Source organism: Eptesicus fuscus, chromosome 20, assembly GCF_027574615.1.
Source record: "Eptesicus fuscus isolate TK198812 chromosome 20, DD_ASM_mEF_20220401, whole genome shotgun sequence".
NCBI classification, from domain to species: domain Eukaryota; kingdom Metazoa; phylum Chordata; class Mammalia; order Chiroptera; family Vespertilionidae; genus Eptesicus; species Eptesicus fuscus.
Window position 1 is genome coordinate 24,547,701 of NC_072492.1, and position 12,002 is coordinate 24,559,702.

A 12,002-nucleotide genomic window follows, 5' to 3' on the forward strand; every position below is an offset into this window, starting at 1 on the left:
GTCTAACTGCCTCCCACAGTGCTAACAGAAACTAAATGTGTGGCAGGTATAATTCTATTCATGCTACTAGGACCTTCTTTTACCAAAAGGTAACACCTGCACATTTATATAGTGGCTTTCTGGGAGATACTGCCAAGCCTCAAAGACTGTTTTCTAATAATAGACATTTCAGCCACCTGGTAGGCTGAAAGGAGGAAATTATAATCAGTTAATATTTACTGAGCTTGATTCTGCCAAGCACCATTCCAAGTGCTATACATACATCTCATTATTTTTCAAAACAGTTCTCTGACATCAGAATTCTTGTTACCACCTTAGAGCTGGGATTTGAACCCAGGTATTCTGATTTGCAAATCTGAACCAGATTTCTAAAGGGACACCCAGGAATTAAAATGACAAATCCCCAAATGAGGGAAGTATGAACTGGTGAGGTCATGAAACCTACAGAAAGCTACTTGGCTTAGGTTAATAAACACATTGGTTCCCTTCGTTTATTTTCCAGATAAAAAGTTGGCTTCAAGTTTCATAGGAATCCTTGGAGATGACAAATTTGGCCAACAAATGCCCTTTAGACCTCTATGGAGCTTCATGTTGAGGGCAGCTAATGAAAGCATTTGCATGGTTTAAAGTTCAATATTGGAGGAAGGGTAAATGTATAAAGTCAATCTGTTACCAGCTCCAAGATTCTTGACCCCTCCACCCTCAGGATAGAAATCAAGGGAAGGAGTTTATTCAAGACAAAGTAAAAGGCTCAGGGCACCAAAGGAGCTCACACTGGACGGAAAGTTGTGTGGCTCCGAGTTATTGCTGGGGTCTGGTTTATATGGTTTCAGCCTCCGCCTCCTCCTCTTCCTCCGCCTCCTCCTCCTCCTCCTGCTCTTCCTCCTCCTCCTCCTCCGCCTCCTCCTCCTCCTCCGCCTCCTCCTCCTCCTCTGCCTGCTCCTCGGTGGGCTGGCACTTGACTCTTGTAAGCGCAGGGCAGATTCCCTTGTCCTCCAGGTTTCCCGGCCTTTGCACAGGCACAGCAGAGCTATATATACTCTAACCTGGAGGCATGTTTATTAGCATTTTCCAGCTCCACCCAGGGGTGTGTCTTTTTCCCAGGTCTGACTCAGGGTTCAGTGGTCTCCTCCTAATCAACAAATTTCTGCTTGGCACCGCTGGATGGGGAGGACAGGCTAGAGGCTGCAGGTACTCCTCATCAGTGACAAGATCCTTGTGCTGGGTGCAGCAAGATGAAAATGGAAAAGGGACTAAGCTTCAGAATGAGGCAAACAAACTCAAATACATCTCCCAATTCCGAGTGGCTTTAGGCAAGTCAGGTATTAAAACGGGAATAATCCTCTACTAGCTGGTTTGGCTCAGTGTATAGAGCATCGGCCTGTGGACTCAAGAGTCCTGGGTTCAATTCCAGTCAAGGGCACATGCCCAGGTTGTGGGCTTGGTCCCCAGTAGGGGGCATGCAGGAGGCAGCCAATCAATGATTCCCTCTCATCATTGGTGTTCCTATCTCTCTTCCTTCCTCTCTGAAATTAATAAAAATATATTAAAAAAGGGTAATGATTCTTTGTTTAAAACCAAAGCACTTTGTATAGTGCCTACTAGTACTGTGCCTTTCCCTCTCTCACCTTTGGGTCTCTGAGTTTAGTGAAAGCCTATAGAAATGGAACCAAACAGTCCTTGGGGTGGGAGTAGGAGAGAGAGGAGGAGCTCCCATGTGAAGCTGATAGAGGTGATCCCAAGAGCAAGAAGAGAGGGAAGGCTGAACTTCCAATTTCCAGAATCAGAGGTAGACAAGATTTAATATATTAAAAAAATAACTGGAAATAAAGTCAACATATATCTTCGTACATAATGGTTTTCAAAAATAATGGGTAAAATTATTGTGTAAAAGAGGGTCAGTTTTATGCCCTGGACAGTTTGCTCAGTGGTTAGAGCATTTCCCCAGCGACAGAAGGGATGTGGGTTCGATTCCTGGCCTGGTCAGGGTGCGTGCTGGAGGCAACCAATCGGTGTGTCTCTCTCACATCTCTCTCTCTCTCTCTCTCTCTCTCTCTCTCTCTCTCTCCCTTCCCTCCTTTCCCCCACTCTTTTTAAAAACATCAATGGAAAAAATATGCTCAGGTGAGGATTTTTTAAAAAGAGGGTCAGTTTTAAAGATAATATGTCTTTAGATTTAGGATCTTAATTATGTTCCAGAGAACTCAAGCTTTAGTCCAGTTTCACCCTTAGGCAGTGTTAAGGCTTATGATATTTAAGAATGGCTGGAATGAGCAGTGTCCACAGAGGGAAAAGGCAAGGAGACAGAGAAAAAGAACACAGGGGAATTCGAAACTGACTGAAAGAAAGACTTGGGGATAACATCAAGATTTTTTATTTGGCAAATTATGGTACCATTAGGTCATCAGAGGACCTTTAAAAATCTTGATGCTCTTGATGCAACCCAGGCTCCTTTAATCAGAATCTTTGAAGATGAGATACAGGTATCAGTATTTTATATAGCAACCCATATGATTCCAATACATCAATAACCTTATTGGTCAAAACAAGAAAGTCATGCCGAAACCAGTTTGGCTCAGTGGATAGAGCGTCGGCCTGTGGACTGAAGGGTCCCAGGTTCGATTCTGGTCAAGGGCATGTACCTTGGTTGCGGGCACATCCCCTGGGGGAGGTGTGCAGGAGGCAGCTGATCGATGTTTCTCTCTCATCGATGTTTCTAGCTCTCTATCCCTCTCCTTTCCTCTCTGTAAAAAAAAAAAATAAAATATATATATTTTAAAAACAAACAAGAAAGTCAGGTAGGATATTGAGATGATGGAGGGAGGTGATGAGTATAGTAACTCTAGCTCTATTGAGGTCAGGGTTCCAATAAGGCATCTAGGAGGGAATTAAAAACTGGATCTCAGAAAGGATAGAGCATCTCAATGTTTTGGAGAGCCATTCATTCAATAAACATCCCTTAAGGCTTGTTAAGTGTCTGGATATTAAGTCCAACCAACAGTTTTCTAAACAAAGAAGTAATATAAAGTGTTGTGAACTCTAAGATGGAGATCTGTATGTAGAACAAGAGAGGAGGACTCAATTCTCTTGGGAGTGGTAGGAAAATACTTCATAGAAAAGGGACAAGAAGAAGGAACCCTGAGGGAATTGGAGAAAGAGGAAAAGATAGTCTTGGGAACTGTGGAGTAGCTTCCTTAGGTTCAGTAGGCCAGGGAGGAAATGGGAATGTAGGATAAAGTACCTTGCAAGGTGATGGAGGAAAGAATGGCTAATGGGAGGGGCATAAAATACTACAGAGAAGGCAAAGTGAGGCTGAGAAATGGCTTAGATTTGATGATCACATGGGTATGGAAATTAGTTTCCATAGTGGGATACCTGGGGGAGATAGAGAGGGTGGTATTTGGAACTGGAACCATTGAAAAAAGAGGGAGATTAAGAGAGGGCCAAAGAAAATACTATGGGGAAGGTTGGAGAAACACATTTAAATATTAAAATAGAGAGGAGGTGTCTGTAGGGGGAAAGAGTTTGGGACTCAGGGTTAAACTATTACATTGCATTCTTCCAGCTTGGAGTTGAATGGCCTTGTCGCTTCCCTTCTCTGACTGTCTTTTTTTTTTTTTTCATCTATAAAATGATGATAGGCTTAGAAATTTTGATTTCTAAGGTCATGCCCAGATCTGACAACTGAAGAAATTTAGTGGTGAGAACAGAATTAAATGAGGGGATAAAAGTGACTCTTAGCTGCATAGAGCTTGGTGATGGGTCAACCTTGTCTTCTAGACACATGTATTTCCCATGTTCAGCCACCTCATTCTCCGGCACATGCCCTGGAACCCACTTATTTAAAAGTGTGAGGTCGTCAAGGGTGCCACCTACTACCTAGGGCTCTACCCATGAGAAATGCACAGTTTAAAGGTCAAAGTCACAGCTTCTGGAATCAGACACTCCTTCACTAGCAAGGTGACTGTGTAAATAAGTATTTACTGTGGGTTTCCTAATCTGTAAAATAACACCATCTGATTAGCCTCTCACACTGGGTAAGTAGGTGGAGAGAACATTAGCTACAGGTAGGACCAATCCTATTATGAGAAAAACCATCACAACAACAACAAAAAATGTTTTATTTGAGATTTTAGAGCCCCAGGTATTAGCTCACTTAGAACAAGAAAAATGAGAAATAACAGAATTAGAGAGAGAGAGAAAAAGTTAGTCCTTGGCGCATATGGTGATTGATTTTGACTTCTATTTTAAAATAATATGACTAAGGGCCTAAGTCAACCAAGCCCCCATTCTCCCTCTTCCCCATTCCCAGGGCAAGAAAGGCTAGTAGCACTGGGCCCAAGTTGACATCAGGAAGCAAGAGCTAGAGGCTGGGGTTCCCATCCTGTGGCTTATTGCCATCACCAGGAGGCACCCCACTCCCTAGCAGGCTCTGGCATCGCTGGAAATTAACATCGGGGGATCAGAAGTTAACTGAATGCACAGGAAAAGGAAGTAAATTCCCCTTCAGAGGGGGCAGCTGGAAAGGGGTTGGACTACTTAAACCAGAGTTTACATTCCAGAACATTGTTGAGGCCAAACACACTCCAAGCCTGAGCACCAGGAAAGCCCCTCTCCTCCCCTCCCCTCTCCTCTCTTCCCCTCCTCTCCTCAGCAAGGCTGGAACACAGGGCTCCCAGGAGGGGGGGTTAGGAACCGAGAGCTTGCTGGGTGGCGCCCTGTGTTCCCTCAGGATATAAGAGGGAGACAAAGGACGTGGGCTCCTGGAAGGCCCCTAAACTCAAAGCCAACCCATCACCTGCAGCTTTAAAGGCCCAGGGACACACCTCCCCTCCAGGATCTCTGGGGCGAGGGTGGGGGTGGGAGTAAATATTTGTAGTTACTCTATTTACTCAGTGGTTAAATATGTATTTTGTGGGTGCCAGACACAGACCTAAGCGGTTTACGTCCCTAATTCTCATAATCATCCTGAGATGTGGGTTCTTAACCCCCTATTTCCCTCGCTACAAAGGGGAGCAAGAGGCGCAGCGAAAAAGCAGCAATGTGCCCAGCAGGCGGCGGGATCCGAGCTGGGGTCTCTCACCCCCAGGCTGTGGCTCCGGGGCCCCCGGGCGAGAAGCCCACCTGGGTCGGCAGCCGACGCCCCGTACCCCCGCCGCGCGCGGGCTCCACGCGGGGGCCGCCGCCCACCGGTCCCACCTGGACCCGCAGCGGCGCCCGCTCCCCAGCCCCGCGGGGCGCGCAGCAGGTGCGCGGCGCCCCGGAGCCCCGCCCCCGCGTCCCCGCCCCCGCGCTCCTCGCCTGGGGCCGGGCGCCCCGCAGCGGCCGGGCGGGACGCTCAGCCTCCAGCCGGAGCCCGGGAAGCGATCAGGCGGAGAGGAGGAGCCAGGGACACCGAGCGGGTGGAGCCCGAGAACCGGGAGGCGTTTTTCCTGGGCCCCGCTTGGTCGGGCTACCATGGCGTTTGGAAAGAGTCACCGGGATCCGTTTGCGACCTCCGTGGGCCACCTTATAGGTAAAGGGGCGCGGGGGCAGACGCCCGGGCAGGCGGTGGGGGGGGGGGGGGGGCGGAGGACCCTTCCTGTTTGACTCCCTTCTAGGCCTGCGGAGGACAGAGTTGGTCCAAGTTGGAGGAAATCCTTCCCCACCCCCTGCGGTTTCCCGGGGCACTCGCATCCCTCCCGTCCCCTTGAAGGCATCTCTGTTTGGCCGACTCTTTCTAGAACCCCCTCCTCCAAAGTCTGCACCCCCTTGCCCCCCGTGCATGCCTTCTGGGGAGTAGACCGAACAGGTGAGCCACGCGTGGGATTCAGGTGTGGAGTGTCTGGGCCTCTCCAAGGAGAGCACTTCAACTTCTCCGCCAGGGTTAGTCCTAAAGTGCGTTCTGGCGAAGGCACAGTATTGTTCCGACCGTTTTTGCAGAGGAAGACAGACAAGAAGGGTCAAGGAGGTGAAGTGATGTAACCTCCCTGCCAGAGGCGGGTCTCTTCAAACCTGTTCTCCCTGGCGCCAAGCCCTGACTACCTGAGTTCCTTTTCCCAGTAAACAAAGAGGTTGCAATGCTCAGACCTGGAGTGCGGGGAAGTGGGGAGCCCAGGAGCCATCTGGAGGCGCCAGAGGCCTCTCAAGGCACCAGGGACCACGCAGGTATCTGCCTAGCTCGTGTCCCCTGTGGCTGTATCTGAATACTGTCCGTCCTACCAGCCCCAGCTCCCTTCTCCCTCTTCTCCCCGATGCCTCCTTTGGGAAGCAGGCGTGGCATCGGTGCACATGATGCCAAGCAAAACCATGATGCTGTCAGGAACTTAGTGAGGTGAGGAGGCTCCGATCTGGGGAGTCTGGGCTGCAGCTTCATTAGCTGCTGTGTGACAGGGAACACACCCCTTAAACCGGATCTGTAGTTCCCACGTCTTTATAAAATGGTGAGAGTAGCTATCCTTGAGGAGGAAAATGATTTCTGAACTGTTGCTGGCTATACCCCTATTGGATAGGAAATAAACTCTGAGCAGAGATGGGTTCAGAGCAGAAATGGATTCAGCTTGCACCTTCACAAACCTGTCTTTTGTTGATGCAAATGTTTACCGACTGCTTGGACCTGCTTGGCAAAGGCAAGACCTGGTCTCAGCCCTCAGGGAATGCACCATTTTGTAGGGAAGACGGACACAATTTTGTAGTAACTGTAATGTAGGTACCTATACAAATACCAGAAAAATGGAACACACCCAAAACGTGGGAAAAGGGAGAGATGAACTCTGCCATTGGCTTTTGAAGGGTGAAGAGGAGTTTTCTAGGAAGTTTGGAGGCAGAGTATGGAGTGAGGAGCCAGGAGTCTGGCAGAAGGAATGACGATAGTGTGTGCGTAGACAGCACAAGATGGGTCAGGCTTGTCCGCTGAATGCCAGACTCAAGGAGTCCTTTTCCTAGATGAGGAGCCATTTCCCCAGCCAAACCTGTGCTGGTGTGCTTTCTCTCTCTTTGTTAGCCTTTTCCGTTTTCTCTTCATTCCCCCTACGACCTGGTAGTTTCATGCTGAGGGATTCTCTCCTTTCTGGTAGGAAAGATGTTAAGCCCTCAGGTTGAGTGTTCCATTACCCTTCCCGGGCAGCATTTTGTTTTCTTAAGGAGGATGTCTGGAGAGGGAAAAAATACCTGAATGTTTAAGTAGGCCTGGCCCAACTTTGGTTAGTACAAGTACTAGGGGTGACCTTGCGCTACTGCTAAAGGACACAGACAATTTCAGTAGTTCTGATCTCTTTTTCTTTTTTTCCCCAAATATGTTTTTCTTGATTTCAGAGAGGAAGGGAGAGAGAGAGAGATAGAAACAATAATCATGAGAGGGAATCACTGATTGGCTTTCTCCTGCACGCCCCCCATTGGGGATCCAGCCTGCAACCTGGGCATGTGCCCCAACCAAGACTGGAACCGTGACCTTCTGGTTTATAGGCCGACGCTCAACCACTGAGCCCCGCCAGCCGGGCTGATCCCTTTTTCTTGACAGCTCCTCCTCCAGGTGAATGAATGATTTTAAGAAACAAAAAGTGGCATCAGACAACTTTTGATTTGAGCACTAGTTGTACCTTGTACTGGCTGTGTAGCCTTGAGTACTTTCCTTAACTTCTCTGAACTTCTGCTTCATCCTCTCTAACAGCGGGTTAAAGGAAGTTACATAAGCTAAAATGCTTAGCACTATGCACTGCTCCTTCTAGGTGGCTGCTAGGCAGGTGCCCTGGGAAAAGCGGGCAGGCAGATGGAGATTTCGCCCTCCTGGCCTTGCCTGGCAGCCAGGCGGGGTGCCTGCAGCCTGTATTAATAGGTCACTCATTACTGTTGCTACAGCAGCACTCTGAACTTGAGTTCTGATGGATTCCTGAATTACTGGGAATTGCTCAGAAGAAGGAAAAAAATCTCTTTGCCCTTTGGCAATGTAAACGTAATGGTACTTGCTAACAAACCCCAGGCAGATTATTTCAGGAAGACCAGCCATTTTTTATTCTGTTGTAGCTCAGAGTCAGCACCACAGTGTTTTCTTTACAGAAAAGGCTACGTTTGCGGGCGTGCAGACTGAAGACTGGGGCCAGTTCTTGCACATTTGTGACATAATCAACACCGCCAACGACGGGTGAGTACGGACTGTGGCTCTTGCCTCGGCCTCTGACAAGAGGCATCAGAGCCACAGTGTGCTTTCTCTTGCCAACGCTTTGCTTTTCTTGTTGAGAGAGTGTTTTCATCCCCCCACCCCCCTCAGGTGGTGCCCACTGCCTTTTGATGACACGTCAGGTTGAAATATTAGGAGAGCTGCTTGTTTCAGCATGTGCAGTGTCTTGAGAATCCGTTTTCATTTTTCTCCTCTTCACCCTTTCCTTAATAGTTTCGAATTTTGGTTCACATTCCTTGTTCTTTAAGAAAAATAATAATTTTTTTTAAAAAAAGAGAGATTGTTTTCTTCTTCAGGAATTGCCCCTGCTCTGATTACCGATATTTTATGTTGCTATAACTGAAAAATGTTATCAAGAAGCTAGTGGTCTCCTGGGGTGACCTGTCCCCGGGCAGTTGTCATTATTGTAACCAGGAAATAATCTAGCAGTCTTTTCTTCCTCTCCCCGTCACAAGATGGATTTTTTTCTCTCCGAAGGCCAACTTGCCCATGTTCATGCTGTGTTTTCAAATGACATACTATCTTTTGTTACACTTTGAAATGTGAGAGAATTGAAGTTTTGAAAAAATTAAGAAGGGCAGCTATTTTGTGAATTTAGCCTGAATTACAGATTGCTATGAGAGATGAAATTTGTTCATTTTACTGTGTATATTAAAGTGATAAGTGACAGCAAAAGTGATTTAGTGTAATGTATGTTGAAGAAAGCATTAGACTAAATTATTGACTATATCAGTGGAACGTGCTTATGGTTAATGAAGTGTTTATGGTGCTTTTGTTGTAATCTTATTTTCTATATTTGGTTCCTCTGTGAACCCTTTCTTTATTGGTAATACTGATTTCCTCATTGATGATACAAAAAGGGAATCTCAAAGTAAAAAAAAAATTTCCCTTTTTAAAATAGTATCTCTTCCCTAGCCGGTTTGGCTCAGTGGAGAGAGTGACGACCTGTGGACCAAAGGGTCCCAGGTTAGACTCTGGTCAAGGGCACATACTTCCGTTGCCCGGGCCCTGGTCAGAGCTTGTGCAGGAGGCAGCCAATCCATGTGTTTCTCTCACATTGATGTTTCTCTCTGTCTTTCCCTCTCTCTTCCACTTTCCCTGAAATCAATAGAAAAATATCCTCAGGCGAGGATTAAAAAAGTAAATAAACAAACAAATAAATAAATAAAATAGTATCTTTATTCTTTTAAACTTCTCCAAGACTTTACTTCTAGATGTTACATAGGATTTTTTAGAAATATAGAAAAATCTATATAATAATTTATTTTATAATAGTGACAATTCCATGTAAGCATATGTAATATTATATCATTATCATCATATAATAGAAATCTATCCATGCAAACATAATAAATTCGAAGGTAATATGTAAAGATTATTTGTATTTATTTATGTTTTATTGAGATATAATTGACATATAGCACTGTGTAGGCTTACTGGGTTCAGCATAATGACTTGCCTTACCTATATTGCAAAATGATTACCACAGTAAGTTTAGTTGACATCCCTCACCTCATAAGGTTCTAAAATAATTTTTTCCCTTCTGATGAGAACTTTTACAGTCTACTCTCAGCAACTTTCAAATGTACCATAAGGCACTGCTAACTGTAGATATAGTCATTATGTTGTAGCTTACATCCCCATGACTTATGTATCTTCTCACTGGAAGTTTGTACCTTTTGACCATCACAGAGTAAATTTTGACTCTCTATTTAATACGATACAGTTCTTCCTTTTGTATCATAATTGTAGCCTATCAGAAGCTGACCTAGTGAGTTGTAATGCTTCCTTTATTCCCTGCCTGCAGGATGCTCAGGAAATACTAATAGTCTTAATCAAAATGGGAAACCATCATTGTTTGGAAATTACATTTTCTGTATACGTGTTCTGTACATTGATAGAGGGAACGGAGTATGAATACATTTCATATGTAGTGCTTTCTAAGTAATACTCTCATGTAAAAATTGTGTGTGTGTGTGTGTGTGTGTGAGAGAGAGAGAGAGAGAGAGAGAGAGAGAGAGAGAGAGACTGGTTAATTTAATTTTAAATAAACAGTTTTCAAAAATACATTTACACGAGTGGTGCATGAATCTCAGAGAAAATTTATAAAATGCAGATAAACATAAAATAAAGATCACCAATGACTCCACCACCCAAATAAAATTATAATTAACATTTTAGAGTATTGATTCATAATCCACTTCTTTTTTCTGTGTCTTAATTATTATTCCATTTAATAAGACATTTTGAAAAGCCAGAGAGTATTTCTTAATAGGGATTACCACAAGTTATCTATTCAGTCCCACACTACTGGATATTGAAGCGTCCAGTTTTTATTGTGAACAGTGCTATAGTGAGTATTTTATTTGATTCTCGCAGGGGGTAGGTTAGATGTCCGAGGAAACAGGTGTGAGGAGTGCTGGCAGGCTCACACAGCAGAGCCAAGGCCTCGGTCTTCCCTGTAGCCATCCCTCCTTCCGCAGTGCACATTGCTTTGCAGAGACTCCTGGTTTTCAGCAATGCCTAATTGATGATTACCTTGTATTTACTGCTGTAGGCCAAAGGATGCAGTAAAAGCTTTGAAGAAAAGGATTTCCAAAAACTACAATCATAAAGAAATCGAACTTACCTTGTCAGTAAGTACTTTCATGTTATAATAAAGACTCTAGGATTTCCCAAGCTATAGTCACATTTTGATTCTGGGTTAAAAAAATATATATATATATTCTGAGATAATCAATAGGTTAGCAAAAAGTTATTTACAATTTGAATTAAAACTGCTTATTGAGAATTGCAGAATCAAGAGAGTTTAGTTGATTGTAATAGCATTTAATTTTGTGGAAAAAGTGTTCCTGGAAAGTCAGTTTTCTGGTCAGGAGATGAGAACTGGTGGTTAAACTTACAGGTACTGAGCTGATCAAAAAGTGTGTATATATGTTACACAGGGTGGGAATTAAAATCTTGGAAAAATGCTCCCCGTTAGCTTTGTATTGCACTTGAACACCTTTGTGGAATTCCAAGGTGCTGGCAGTTAAGTTTCAACGAAGTTCTGCTGCTTGTTGCCATGGGGAGAAAGTTCTAAGTAATTCTCCCATGCACCATATTGTCTGTGGATTGAGTACGCACACTTATGTGACCTGTTACCATTTCCCCCCCATCCTTGGCCATATGACCTCTTCAGTCACTTTGGTGAGTTGCCCTTTTTCCTTCGGGAAGTTTGCAAGCCTTGCCTGCTGCCTGAGAGTGAGCTGTGTGGCTTTCTGATTTCTTCTGCATGCCTTTGGACCTCAGCCCAGCCCCAGGCCATGCATGGTTGTAGCATTAATCAGCCAGCATCACACTGCTCTTAGGGGCTTTGGGCGTGATTAGAGGGCACTAGGGCAGAGGTGAGCACAGCTCCTGTTTCCTGGTTTCCTGGGAAAGAAAACATCTCACATATTGCTTACCTGGAGAGTAACTGAATGAGAAAAGCCTTAATGATGCTTTCACTAAAGAAATTCTTCAGTTAGGAGCTGATACAGTTTTCTTTTTCTTTAATCCTCACCTGAGGACATGCTCAGGGAGAGGAAGGGGGCAGGAGGGAAAGAGAGAGAGAGAGAGAGAGAGAGAGAGAGAGAGAGAGAGAGAGAGAGAGAGAGGGAAAAACATTGATTGGTTGCCTCCCGTGTGCTCCCCAACTGGGGATCAAATCTACAGGGGTGTGCCCTGACAGGAATCAAACCAGCAACCTTTCAGTGCATGGAACAACCCTCAATCAACTGAGCCACTCGGGCTGGGCTGGGACTGAATGTAGTTTTAGAGGCATTTTCCTCTTTCTCCATTTTTTTTTTTTTTTTTTTACTTTTCT

General features: G+C 45.1%; 1 protein-coding gene across 2 annotated transcripts in view; it reads left to right on the forward strand.

Annotated features, from left to right (window-relative positions):
* The first annotated feature begins 5,400 nt into the window (after nucleotides 1-5,400).
* The window catches only part of TOM1L1 (target of myb1 like 1 membrane trafficking protein), a 41,829-nt gene continuing 35,227 nt past the window's right edge, over nucleotides 5,401-12,002 (forward strand). The window contains exons 1-4 of one of the 2 annotated variants that reach the window (XM_054709176.1): nucleotides 5,401-5,515; nucleotides 6,043-6,147; nucleotides 8,035-8,119; nucleotides 10,713-10,791. In XM_054709176.1, the coding sequence (XP_054565151.1) occupies nucleotides 5,458-5,515; nucleotides 6,043-6,147; nucleotides 8,035-8,119; nucleotides 10,713-10,791 (327 nt within the window). In that variant the 5' untranslated portion in view covers nucleotides 5,401-5,457. The remainder of the gene's footprint in view (nucleotides 5,516-6,042; nucleotides 6,148-8,034; nucleotides 8,120-10,712; nucleotides 10,792-12,002) is intronic. The other variant, XM_028154796.2, reaches the window with a different exon arrangement.